General features: G+C 42.1%; 1 protein-coding gene across 1 annotated transcript in view; it reads right to left on the bottom strand.

The window, feature by feature from the left end:
* The window catches only part of SCN5A (sodium voltage-gated channel alpha subunit 5), a 103,809-nt gene that overhangs the window by 20,789 nt on the left and 68,286 nt on the right, over positions 1-14,734 (bottom strand). The window contains exons 18-19 of the mRNA XM_029243674.1: positions 12,716-12,836; positions 11,648-11,802 (exon numbers count right to left, since the gene is read on the bottom strand). Coding sequence (XP_029099507.1) covers positions 11,648-11,802; positions 12,716-12,836 — 276 coding nt within the window. The remainder of the gene's footprint in view (positions 1-11,647; positions 11,803-12,715; positions 12,837-14,734) is intronic.

Raw genomic sequence — 14,734 nt, 5'->3', positions numbered from 1 at the left:
AACTGCTGAACAACCATCGACAAAAAATGATAGGAAACTACCAAAAAAGATACTCTACATCCAAAGACAAAGAAGAAGCCACAACAAGATGGTAAGAGGGGCACTTTTGCGATACAGTCAAATCCCATGCATGCCAGGTGGATGACATACAAACTGGAAAATAATTATATCGCAGAGGCTCTCCCACAGGAGTAAGAGTTCTGAATCCCACATCAGGTTCCCCCAGCCTGGGGGTCTAGCATTGGGAGGAGGAGCCCCCAGAGCATTTGGCTTTGAAGGCCAGTGGGGCTTGAGTACAGAAGCTCCACGGGACTGGAGGAAACACAGACTCCACTCTTGGAGGGTGCACACAAGGTTTCATGTGCACTGGGACCCAGGGCCAAGCAGTGACACCATAGGAGCCTGGGCCAGACCTACCTGTGGGTCTTGGAGGGTATCCTGAAGAGGCAAGTGTTGCCTGTGGTTCACTGTGGGGGCAAGGACACTGGTGGCAGAGGCCCCAGGGAATATTCATTGGCACGAGCTCTCCCAAAGGTCAACATTTTGGCACTGAGACCTGGCCCAACACAGCATCCTGCAGGCTCCAGTGCTGGGATGCCTCAGGCCAAACAACCAACGGGGTGGTAACAGAGCCCCACCCATCAGCAGACAGGCTGGCTAAAGATGTCCTGAGCTAACAGCTGCTTGACACACCCCTGCTCACCAGAGGGACAAGACTCAGCTCCACCCACCAGTGGGCAGGCACCAATCCCTGCCACCAGGAAGCCTGCACAAGCCCCCGGACCAACTGCACCCACCAGGGGGCAAACACTGCAAGTGAGAGGAGCTACAATCCTGCAGCCTGAGCAATGGAGACCACAAAGACAGAAAGTCAGACAAAATGAGATGGCAGAGAAATATCTTCCAGATGAAGGAACAAGATAAAATCCCAGAAGAACAAATAAGTGAAGTGGATATAGGAAATATACCTGAAAAAGAACTCAGAGTGATGAAAGTAAAGATGATCCAAGATCTTGGAAAAAGAATGGAGGCACAGACTGAGAAGATACAAGAAATGTTCAACAAGGAGCTAGAAAATTTAAAGAACAAAGAGATGAACAATGCAATAACGGAAATGAAAAATACACAAGAAGGAATCAACTGAAGAATAAATAAGGCAGAAGAACAAATAAGTGAGCTGGAAGACAGAATGGTGGAAATCACTGCTGTGGAACAGAATAAAGAAAAAAGAATGAAAAGAAATGAAGACAGTTTAAGAGACCTCTGGGACAACATTAAACATACCAACATTACAAAGATCTCAGAAGGAGAAGAGAGAGAGAAAGGGCCTGAGAAAATATTTGGAGTGATAACAGCTGAAAACTTCCCTAACATGGGGAAGGAAACAGCCACCCATGTCCAGGAAGCACAGAGAGTCCCATACAGGATAAACCCAAGGAGGAACACTGCAAGACACATATTAATCAAACGGACAAAAATTAAAGACAAAGAAAAAATATAAGAGCAACAAGGGAAAAGCAACAAATAACATACAAGGGAATCCCCATAAGGTTATCAGCTTATTTTTCAGGAGAAACTATGCAGGCCAGAAGGGAGTGGCATGATATGTTTAAAGTGATGAAAGGGAAAAACCTACAACCAAGAATACTCTACCTAGCAAGGCTCTCATTCAGATTCAATGGAAAAATCAAAAGCTTCACAGACAAGCAAAAGCTAAGAGAATTCAGCACCACCAAATCACCTTTACAACAAATGTTAAAGGAACTTTTCTAGGTGGAAAAGAAAAGGCCACAACTAGAAACAAGAAAATTTAAAATGGGAAAGCTCACTGGTAAAAGCAAACATGCAGTAAAGGTAAGAAATAATCTACACACAAATATGACATCAAAACAAGCAATTGTGAGAAGAGGAGAGTACAAATGCAGGATATTGGAAATGCATTTGAAATTAAGAGACCAGCAATTTAAAACAACCTTGTATATATACAGACTGATATAGCAAAACCTCACGGTAACGACAAACCAAAAATCTACAATGGATACACACACGAAAAAGAAAAAGGAATCCAAACACAACACTAAAGATAGTCATCAAATCATAAGAGGAGAGAATAAAAGAGGAAGGGAAGAAAAAAGACCTAAAAAAAACAAAACAAAAATAATGAACAAAATGGCAATAAGAACATACATATTAATAATTACCTTAAATGTAAGAAGATTAAACACTCCAACTAAAAGACACAGACTGCCTGAATGGATACAAAAACAAGACCCGTATATATGCTGCCTACAAGAGACCCATTTCAGATCTAGGGACACATACAGACTGAAAGTGAGGGGATGGAAAAAGGTATTCCATGCAAAGGGAAATCAAAAGGAAGCTGGAGTAGCAATACTCATATCAGACAAAATAGACTTTAAAATAAAGACTGTTAAAAGAGACAAAGAAGGACACACAAAAATGATCAAGGGATCAATCCAAGAAAAAGATATAACAATTGTAAGTATATATGCACCCAAAATATATACTTACAAAAAATAGGAGCACCCCAATATATAAGGCAAATACTAACAGCCATAAAAGGAAAAATCAACAGTAACACAACAATAGTGGGGGACTTTAACACCCTACTTTCATCAATGGACGGATCATCCGGACAGAAGATCAATAAGGAAACACAGGCCTTAAATGACACATTAGACCAGATAGACTTAACTGATATTTATAGAGCATTCCATCCAGAAGCAGCAGAATACACATTCTTCTCAAGTGTACATGGAATATTCTCCAGGATTGACCATATGCTGGGCTACAAAGTGAGCCTCCGTAAATTTAAGAAAATTGGAATCATATCAAGCATCTTTTCCAAACAAAACGCTATGAGATTAGAAATCAACTACAAGAAAAAAACTGTAAAAAACACAAACATGTGGAGGCTAAACAATATGCTATTAAACAAGCAAAGGATCACTGGAGAAATCAAGGAGGACATGAAAAAATACCTAGAGACAAATGAAAATGAAAGTACAATAACCCAAAGCCTATGGGACATGGCAAAATCAGTTCTAAGAGGGAAGTTTATAGCAATACAGTCTTACCTCAGGAAACAAGAAAAATCACAAATAAACAACCTAATCTTACACCTAAAGCAACTACAGAAGAACAAACAAAACCCAAAGTTAGTAGAAGGAAAGAAATCATAAAGATCAGAACAGAAATAAAATAGAAACAAAGAAAACAGTAGAAAAGATCAATGAAACTAAAACCTGGTTCTTTGAAAAGATAAACAAAATTGATAAACCTTTAGCCAGGTTTCATCAAGGGAAAAAAAGGGAGAGGACTCAAATCAATAAAATTGGGAATGAAAAAAAGAGAGAAGTTACAGTGGACACTACAGAAATACAAAGGATCATAAGAGACTACTACAAGCAACTATATGGCAATAAAATGGACAACCTGGAAAAAGTGGACAAGCTCTTGGAAAGGTACAATCTTCCAAGACTGAACCAGGAAGAAACAGAAAATGTGAACAGACCAATCACAAGTAATGAAACTGGGGCTTCCCTGGTGGTGCAGTGGTTGAGAGTCCGCCTGCCGATGCAGGGGACATGGGTTTGTGCCCCAGTCCAGGAGGATCCCACATGCCGCGGAGCGGCTGGGCCCGTGAGCCATGGCCGCTGAGCCTGCGTGTCCGGAGCCTGTGCTCTGCAGCGGGAGAGGCCACAGCAGTGAGGGGCCCACGTACTGCAAAAACAAAAAAAAAAACTTCCAACAAACAAAAGTCCAGGACCAGATGGCTTCACAGGTGAATTTTATCAAACATCTAGAGAAGAATTAACACCTATCCTGCTGAGACTACTTCAAACAATTGCAGAGGATAAAACACTCCCCAACTCATTCTATGAGGCCACCATTACCCTGATACCAAAAACATATAAAGATACCACAAAAAAAGATTACAGGCCAGTATCACTGATGAACATAGATACAGAAATCCTCAACAAAATACTAGCAAAGCAAATTCAACAATATATTAAAAGGATCATACCCCATGATCAAGTGGGATTTATCCCAGGGATGCAAAGATTTTTCAATATCCACAAATCAATCAGTGTGATACACCACATCAACAAATTGAAGAATAAAAACCATATGATCATCTCAACAGATGCAGAAAACACTTTTGACAAAATTCAACACCGATTTATGATTAAAAACTCTCCAGAACATGGGCATAGAGGGAACCTACTCAACATAATAAAGTACATATATGACAAGCCCACGGCTAACATCATACTCAGTGCTGAAAAGCTGAAACATTCCCTCTAAGATCAGGAACAAGGCAAGGATGTCCACTCTTGCCACTTTTATTCAACATAGTTTTGGAAGTCCTAGATACAGCAATCAGAGAAGAAAAAGAAATAAAAGGAAATCAAAGCGGAAAAGGAGAAGTAAAACTGTTACTGTTTGCAGATGCCATGATACTATACATAGAAAATCCTAAAAATGCTACCAGAAAAGTACTAGAGCTCACCAGTGAATTTGGTAAAGTTGCAGGATATAAAATTAATATGCAGAAATCGGTTGCATTTCTATACACCAACAGTGAAAGATCAGAAAGAGAAATTAAGGAAACAATCCCCTTTACTATCGTCTCAAAAAGAATAAAATACCTAAGAATAAACCTACCTAAGGAGGCAAAAGACCTGTACTCCAAAAACTATAAGACACCGATGAAAGAAATCGAAGATGACACAAACAGATGGAAAGATATACCATGTCCTTGGATTGGAAGAAATCAATATTGTCAAAATGACCATACCACCCAAGGTAATCTACAGATTTAATGTAATCCTTATGAAATTACCAATGTTATTTATTGAAGAACTAGAAAATTTAAAAAAAATTTGTATAGACACACAAAAGATGCTGAATAGCCAAAGCAATCTTGAGAAATAAAAACGGAGCTGGAGCAATCAGACCCCCTGACTTCAGACTATACTACAAAGCTACAGTAATCAAAAAAGTATGGTACTGGCACACACAAAAAAATATAGATCAATGGAACAGGATAGAAAGCCCAGAAATAAGCCCACCTGCAGTCAATTAATCTAAGACAAAGGAGGCAATACTACACAATGGAGAAAAGACAGTCTCTTCAATAAGTGGTGATGGGAAAACTGGACAGCTACATGTAAAAGAATGAAATTATAACATTCTCTAACAAACACCATACACAAAAGTAAACTCAAAGTGGATTAAAGACCTAAATGTTACACCAGATACTATAAACTCTTAGAAGAAAACATAGGCAGAACGCTCTTTGACATAAATTGCAACAATATCTTTCTGGATCCACCCTCTAGAGTAATGAAAATAAAAACAAACAAATGGGACCTAATTATACTCAAAAGCTTTTGCACAGCAAAGGAACCCATAAACAAAACAAAAAAGGTAACCCACAAAATGGGAGAAAATATTTGCAAACAAAGTGACCAATAATGGATTAATCTCTAAAACACACAAACAGCTCATGCAGCTCAGTATCAAAAAAATAAACTCCCCAATCAAAAATGGGCAGAAGATCTAAACAGACACTTTTCCAAAGAAGACATACAGATGGCAAAATGCACATGAAAGGATGCTCAACATTACTAAATATTAGGAGATGCAAATCAAAACTACAATGAGGTATCACCTCACACCAGTCAGAATGGCCATCATCAAAATGTCTACGAACTGTAAGTACTGGACAGGGTGTGGAGAAAAGGGAACCCCCCTACATTGTTGGTGGGAATGTAAATTGGTACAACCACTATGGAGAACATTATGGAGGTTCCTTAAAAAGTAAAAATAGAACTACCATATGATCCAGCAATCCCACTCCTGGGCATATATCTGGAGAAAACCATAATTCAAAAGGATGCATACACCCCAGTGTTCACTGCAGCACTATTTACAACAGCCAACACATGGAAGCAATCTAAATGTCCATCGACAGAGGAATGAATAAAGAAGATGTGATACATATATACAATGGAATATTACTCAGCCATAAAAAAGAATGAAATAATGCCATTGCAGCAACATGGATGGACCTGGAGATTATCATAGTGAGTGAAATCAGACAGAGAAACACAAATATCATATGATATCACTTATATGTGGAATCTAAAAAAAATGATATAAATGAACATATTTATAAAATAGAAACAGACTCACAGACATGAAAAAACAAACTTATGGTTGCCAAAGGGGAAAGGTTGTGGGGGGGAGGGATAAATTAGGAGTTTGGGATTGATATATACACACTACTATATATAAAATAGATAATCAACAAGGGCCTATTGTATAGCACAGGGAACTCTACTCAATATTCTGTAATAACCTATATGGGAAAAGAATCTGAAGAAGAATAGATATATGTATATTTATAACTGAATCACTTTGCTGTACATCTGAAATGAACACAACATTGTAAATCAACTATACTCCAATATAGCATAAAAATTTAATTAAAAAAAGACTATAGGGACTTCCCTGGTGGTCCAGTGGGTAAGACTCTGTGCTCCCAATGCAGGGGGCCTGGGTTGGATCCCTGGTCCAGGAACTAGATCCTGAATGCATACCATAACTAAGAGTCTGCATGTTGCAACTAAGAGTCCATGTGCCGCATCTGAGAAGTCTGCATGCCGCAACTAAAGATCCCGCATGCCACAACAAAGATCCTGCGTGCCACACCTAAGATCCAGTGCAGCAAAAAATAAAGAATGAATGAATGAATAAATAAATAAATAAAATTTTTTAATGTATAAAAAAATACTACAAAAAAGTTTTAAATGAGGTACATATGAAAAAAAATGAAAAGAAAAAAGCAAAAAGAAAGCCCTTGCCTATTCCAAGGCTAGAAAAAAAATGACCTTCCTTTTCCTTTTCCTTTTTTCCTTCCTTCCTTCCTTCTTTCCTTCCTTCCTCCCTCCCTCCCTTCCTTCCTTTCTCATTTCATTGTTTTATATTACAATTTTTAAAATCTAATATATTTTGGTTGGAACAAATATATATTTTAATTTTTTTTTCAGAGTGACTAGTCAAGTGTCCTAACACTTTATTAAAGAATCCACAGAGTAGGAGTCAACACTATCATCTACCACATTTCTATATTTGCTTAAATGTATTTCCAACCTCGGTGTGGTTCTACTGCTGTCTTGGTCTATTTCTGAATTAGTGTCATATGAATTTTCCTGGCCATTTTTCATAATATTTAAGACAAACTTAAGCAATGTTTTATCAAATTCCCTTTAAAATGTTAGAAATTTATTACTGCCTTGAGTTTAATAACTCATTAGCTTTAGGAACTAATACAGTCTTTCTGCCCAAGACCAGAGTATATTTATAGTATGTTTATCTGTTTGTCTTCTTTTACACTCTCCTTAGGCAAGTTTAATAGTTTTCTTCATGTACCTCTTACACATTCCATGTTATATTCATTCCCATTTATTTTATGGCTACAATGCCTGGCATGTAAGGACTACTGGAGAAATGTTACTTGTGACTAAGTGGTTTCTGTTAGTATAAAACAACAGCAACAATTATTTGTATATTTGTTTTATAACTGGTCATATAATATTTTTAATAGGTTTTAAAATTTTTCTAAGCAATCACTATCTACAAGTAATGATATATTTCTATTATTTTAAACTCATTTTATACTTGAATATATTAACTTACATTCTTCTGTTTTTCTGGTTTTTATACTGTATGTTTAATTTTCTTGATTAATTGCACTGGCTAGTACTTCAAGATTATTATTAAATAATGAAAAACAGCTAAAAGGTAGTTAAATCATCCTTTTCTTATTCCTGACTTTAATAAAAATGTTTCTAGTGCTTTACTACTAATGATGATGGAAGAAGTTAATTTGAAAGTAAGTTTTTCATTAAGTTAATATATTTTATTTCTATTCTTACCAAAGTTTTAAAAATCAGGCATTCATTGAGACAATTATATGGTTTTTCTTTGTCTGACTCATACAAATAGATTTCCTAGTAGGGCATCGTTCTGACTTTTTAGGATATACCTAGCTATGACTCATTTAGTCTTTCAAATATTTTACTGGATCCTATTTGCATGTATTTTAAGAATTTTGCATCACTATTCACTAGTATAGAGTATGAAAACTGGTCTGTGGTTTTACTTCTGGTATACTTAAGGTTTTAAAAATCAGCACTATTTAGCTTTCATAAAAAGAATTTGTAGATTTTCCATCTTTCTTCATACCCTAGAAGATTTTAAATAGGATTGAAATTATTTTCTTCCTTGAAAATATGAAAGAATCCACTCTTGGAGATGTAAGAGATTAGACCTAGTGGTTTATTTGATTGTTTTAATTTTTGAAGGAATCAGCTTTGGAAATTTTATCAGATTTACTATTTATTTTCTAATTCATTAATTTGTGTTTTTATTTTATTAATTATTCCCTTGCTTTATTAAAAAATTTTTTTTTACATTTGTTTATTTATTTTTGGCTGTGTTGGGTCTTCACTGCTGCACGAGGGGTTTTCTCTAGTTGCGGTGAGCTGGGGGCTACTCTTGTGGTGCGCAGGCCTCTCACTGTGGTGGCTTCTCTGTTGCTGAGCACAGGCTCTAGGCACGTGGGCTTCAGTAGTTGTGGCACATGGGCTCAGTAGTTGTGGCTCGGGGGTTCTAGAGCACAGGCTCAGTAGTTGTGGTGCACGGGCTTCGTTGCTCCATGGCATGTGGGATCTTCCTGGACCAGGGCTTGAACCCGTGTCCCTTGCATTGGCAGGCAGTTTCTTAACCACTGCACCACCAGGGAAGTCCCTCCTTTGCTTTCTTTAAGATTAATTTGTTGTTGTATTTCTAATTTCTTGAGTTAATGAATTTATTCTTTCTATTTAATAATGAAAATGGTTAAGTCTATTAATTTTACTCATTACAGCTTTGGCTGCATCCCACATGCAGTATTACTGATATTGTTATTTTCTAGTTTCTTTCCCCCTCTCCCAAGTCGAAGTTTTTTCTATACCTCTATTTTTCCATTCTTATTTTTCTAGATTTCATGTGGACAAAACTGGTTGAACTGTAATCTTTGATTTATGACACACTGTCATCTTTAGTCCATGAATAGTCTCTATTTATTTGCTTACTTATTAATATAATGAACACCCATGAACCCACCATGAAACTATTTTCTGTTTGATCCGAAGTTTAAGAATAACTTTTACATTTTTAAGGGTTTGTTTTTAATCTTTCTATTTCTGCTACACTTAGCAGTCTTCTTATCTGTAAAACAGTGCCTATTTCACAGGGTTATTATAAGAATTAAATGTATTAATGTTTGTAAAATGTTACAGTAGGGCCTGGCACATAGTCAGTACTATTTAAGTGTTAGCTATTATTTTTATTATGTTAGATCAAATTTATTAACTATACATATTTTTTACATATCTCATTGTCTTGTTCTTTCTACTTGATTTGTCAAGCACTAATAGAAGTGTGGTAAAATCTCACTGTACTACTGCACTGTTGCCACTTTTTTTCTGATTTTGCTTTGTATAAGTGCTATGAAATCCCAAGCAAATATATTCATAATAGTTGTATTTTTATTATAGGTTGGACCCTCTTTGTTTTATCTCAATTTTTACCTTGAATTCAACCTTGTTTAACATTAACAAACAAAACCACTCTGATTTTTGTTGTCATTGTTTGCATTTGTCTGCTATATCTTATTTCCTTTTACTATTTCTGAGTCACAGTGTTTCAGATTTGTCATTTGAGAACACATAGCTGAAGATTTTTTTTCTTCAGTCCATTTAGAGTCCTTTTCTTTTAAAAGATGAATTTTATCCAGTTACATTTATTATTAAAACACATGCTTGATCTTGCCTTTGCCATACTGTTTCCTGATTTAATGCTTCCTTGTTCCTTTTTTCCCCCATCTTTTGCTGTAAATTCTCTGTGTTCTTAAAAAATTTTTCCCTTCAGCAATTTCAAAGTGATACATACTCTGCTTTCTGTTAAACAAGTTTATAACTTTAAATAACACACTCTGACTTCTTTTTCTCTGTATATCATTGATGTGTGTGTGTTTTTTTTTTTTTTACAGTGCTTGGCTCTCTACCCTGATGAGATTCACCATTCGCTTGCCAAAACTCCTCCTCACTTATGCTAGGCTGAGCTTTTCCTCCACAGCCCAGACTAAATGGCTCTGGCTGCCCTTGTTTGTGGCTGTTTAAAAACAAAACTCGTTAACATATTGTCAAATCCTCCTTCTCTGAAGCCTACAGAGATTTGGCTCTAGCTGCTGACAGTAAAACAGCATGTAGCCTGCAAGCCATGGCTCCAGGCCCACTCTGGAACAGGGGCAGGGCAGTACAGGGTGGGATGGGAGGCCCAGAGGTTTAGAAGTGATAGCTGCAATGTCTCCCCATGGCCTGCCCTGACAGGAGGCAGCATGTGCTGGAGGCAAACAGCCTGGGATCAGAGTGGCCCTCTCCCTCTCTATAGTCCAAAGCATTCCTTGTTAGTTGCTCACCCATGGGGTTCTAAACTCCTCAACAATATCAGGTGCTTGCTCCCTCTGGGCTAGGAAAGTTTCTGTTTGTTCTGATCACCCTTCTCTCTGCCCACCAGCACCTTTCACAACCCTCTCCAGGGCTGTTCCATCTCCTAGAAGGGCTCTGAGAGATGAGTAAGGTACTTGGGAACCAGATAGGGCATCCCTGGAGTGCCTCACTGCTCCTCCCGGCCTCACCAAACCTCCCTATTTTCCATAGTCCAGTTCCATCTGCTTCCTCCAGGGAGTCTTCCTGATTGCTCCAGTTCCCCCTGACCTCCCATCACCCTGAGTCATCTACTCCATTCTTACTCAACTCTCTCTCGAGCTGATATCTGACTATCTCAAACCTGCTGAATCTGATTTCTCCAACTAGACTGGGAGCCCCTGAGGCCAGAGCCAGAGTCTCTTCCTCCTATTGCTCCTCCACGGCTCACAGGACCAGTAGATACAAGGAGAGCTTAGTAAAGACCTATTGAACAAATGGAAAGTCAAGACAAAGGACTCGGAATCTGACTCTCTTGGCTCAAATGCCACATCTGCTGCTTGTAAGTGGTGGGGCTTCGGGTGAGTTACTTAATGTTTCTACAAAGGGTTGCTATGCGGATTAAATGTGATAATGCGTGAACTACATAGCTTGGCCTCTAGCCCTAGAAGACATGGAATGAGTGGAGCTACCAGTGTAATATCAGCCTGCATTGTTAACTGCAATGAACCAGTCTGACGGAGTGTCTGACGCTGTGTGCAGGTGGGTGTATCACCAGGGCTTGGGTGTAGGTGACTGGTGACCTGCGACCTATGCCAGCTGTGCACTGTGATCTGGGCAAATCACTTCCCTTTGTGGAACAAGGAGGCCTGGAGAGATGACCTCTGTGAGCCCTTTCTGCTCTGACCTCCATATGTGCTGTGGGTGTTGACAGTTTATGAGTTGGTCCTGATCTGGGGCCCTGGGGGAATGCATTTTCAACAGAGGCTCCGCCCCAGTTTCTGACCTGGTTTTCCAGCTGGAGATCTCCTTTCTCTACCTCCCCTCCTCCTCCATACCTCCCTGCCCAATCCCCAGGAGGGTACCAGCGCTCCACTGCTGAGCAGGATCATGAAGATGATGAACGTCTCGAACCAGCTGTGCTCCACAATGCGGTAGCAGGTCTTGCGCAGCCTCCACCAGACCTTCCCTGGGGCCTGCGTGGTGTCCACGGTGCAGCAGGGACAGCGCTGGACACAGCCTTTGGGGGAGGGAGAGGAGTCAGACCCAGTCCAGGGCCTGCAAATGCCCACATCTGATGGCAGAAAGTTGAATGGTTGAAAGAATGACTGAAAGAGGTTACAATGATGGGTAATGAACTGGGTAACATGGTGGGTGGGGCCATGGCAGGGGGTGGGTGGCAGGGAGGGGTGACTTTGAGTGCCGCCCTCAGGAGCCCACACTCAGCAGGTACCCTGTGGATAAGCTGGATGGACTAGGCAACCAGTAAGTAGAGGAAGGGCCTGGCAGTTCTGGGCAGGGGCAAGGCTGGGGTTGGGATGAGCTCCAGCTTGCCCTGTGCTCATCTAGGAAACTCTCCCCCTGGGGGAATGTACCAGAACCCCCTGGGGTGCTGTGTCCCTGGTCTTTCTCCATGTTTGCAGTTTCTGAGCCTTAGGAAGGGCAGACTCCTCACTGATAGCCCCAAATGATGTGCCACATGGAGGGCAAACCCTCATTTTATCCCCAGCAGCCCTCCGAATATACCATGGATTCATAAAAACTCTAGATGCCAATCACCAGCACAGCCACATGCCACACCCACCTTGAATATTTACAGAGGGCCTACTATATGCCAGGTGCCGTGCCAGGGCCTGAGGGAACAGGGGGAATTAGATCCAGTCCTTGCCGCTGTGGGGACACCTGGTCATGCTACCGTCCCACACACGCAGCCGACCCACAGAGGCCCAGCCCAGCACGTCACCGGCACACTTGCCATGACTCATGTCACAGGCAGGTGGAGGGGCCCCCAGGGTCTCGAAGAATGGGGGAAAAATGGCAGGCACCCAGATCAGAGTGGGGTGCGACATGGCCCACTACCCCCAGGAGCTGCAGGTCCTCCTGCCCCGGTGGGCAGGGCTGAGGCTGGGCCAGAGGTCCACCCAGGGCAGTACCTTTAGTGAAGCAGTCCTCTGGATCCTTGACGTCCTCTCCGAGGTCGGGGATCTGCTCCAGGAGGTCAACAGTGTTGGTCATGTCTGCTGTGCTCCCCTCAGAGTAACTGTTCTCATGTGTCTGTGGGCAGGACCGTGGGGTAGGGTGGATGAGGGCATGAGTGTGGGCTGTGTAGCAGCCTCCAGCCTCAGGCCCAGAGTCTGGGGGAGTCTGGGGCTCCCAGAGTGGAGGTGCCCAGACTATCCTCCATTGCACACCTGGGGAATCTGAGCCTGGGTGGATGGGAACCGCCATGAAGGTCACCCAGCCTGGACCTTAGGGCTCCTGAGTTTGTGATTCTGGTCTACTGGTGTCTAGGGCAGGGTACAGGGGGTCGGGGAAGGGTTCTGGGAAAACCCTGGGAATGGGGAAGGCATCCAGGTGGAAGTAAAACAGACATGGGGTGCAACAGGGACACACACTGGGACACGGACACATAGTGGCAGCTCGGCACACACAGAGGAAACAGGCATGCCACACCCAGAACAGAGTCAGAGCCAGGATCATGGGCACGCACAGGTACCAGGTCAGACATGCGAAGAACAGGCCAGCAACCCAGCCCACATTTCTCACTCAATTCATGTGGGTGCTGGTGTGATGCACAGAGCCTGGAACAAGAGTGAGAAGGTGCTGGAAGCTTTCCTGCCCGGCTGTGCAGGGTTCTGCTGCCCTGATCCCGCATAACTTGATTATAGAGAGGTGTGTGCAGGTGCCCTTATGAGTGTCTGTGTGTGTCACACGTGGGGTGCCAGTGTATAGGGGTGTTGTAGTTCTGCCCACTTCCCCTCTTTGGGCCAGTGCACCCATCTCCAGCTGCCATGAATACTGTTTAGCCAGCCCCTTCTCCAGAAAAGTGTCTTTAGCCAGGGACCTGCAATCCCTGGAAATGGCTTGGTGGTTACATCGAAGCCAGGGGTGGCTGACGCCTAGTGACTGACTGATATGGAGGACACCAAGCTGAGGCTGGAATCCAGCCCGCATGCCATCTGGAGCTGCTTCTTTTGCCTCATCCTGCTTCTCTCACTTCCTTATGGGTCTCTCCTGAGGGTACTCCCTCAACGAAACATTAGCACAGGAAGCCAGGCTCCAGCTCTGCTTCTAGGAGCCCACCTTAATGATAAGTATGGTGGGGAAGGGGGTTCTGTAAAGGAAGGGCAGCCTTCATTTGCTTCAGATCACATCTACATTCCCCGGCACAACTGGCCAGCCTCATACCACTCAAGCTCCACTCCACTTAGGGGCGAGCTGGTTTGAGTTCTTGGGCAGCCTCTGCTCTCAAAGTTGCCTTCTTTTCCCTTCCTTCCACTACTCACTCCACCGCTGTCTCAAAGTCCTCTTTAACCTTGAGGTTTGCGATAAGGAAGGGCTGGATCCTGGTGAGAACGCAGACGGTGCTCCTGGGTGCAGGGTGGTCTCCCGTGGCTTTGAGGGTCATGTCCTTCTCCCAGCTTCGTTGAGCAGCACTGAGCTGGGAGAGGCACAGTCAGAGGTCTTCATGCAGCTTTTCTTTTCAGACACTGGAGCTGTCACGTGGGAGGACAAGTTCTCAGAATCCCGCTGCAGATGGGATGAGGTGTCCTTCTCCCAGGAAAGCCCCAGCCCACCTCGTTCTCCCTCGTTCCCACCGTGACCTGATTTGAAGAGGTGATGAAGTTATAAAACTCGTTCAAAGGTCAACGCTCTAGTACAGGAGCCTCTTCTGTCCGTGACCTTCTGCTCCTCCTATGTCTTCCTGTTCCCACAAGCCTTGGTGTGTCAGACTCTCCAGGGGGAGAAGTGTGACCTGTGCAGTCAGGATGATGATTCCACCAGGCCCTCGTGCTTACAAACTGGCCATGATCACAAAGCCTCCAATGGGCCCATCTCACGTAAGGAACAAGGCAAAGGAGAAATATCCTGTTGGAGCAAGTCACAGCTGCCGGGATGAGGACCGAGGTCAGGTAGCAGTTCAAGGGCCCCTGAGTGCTGCCTCTGAACAT

Source organism: Monodon monoceros, unplaced genomic scaffold (genome assembly GCF_005190385.1).
Source record: "Monodon monoceros isolate NGI ecotype Baffin Bay Population unplaced genomic scaffold, NGI_Narwhal_1 Super_Scaffold_3, whole genome shotgun sequence".
NCBI classification, from domain to species: domain Eukaryota; kingdom Metazoa; phylum Chordata; class Mammalia; order Artiodactyla; family Monodontidae; genus Monodon; species Monodon monoceros.
Note: the sequence above shows the minus strand (reverse complement) of the source record. Positions and strands in the feature narration are given on the sequence as shown.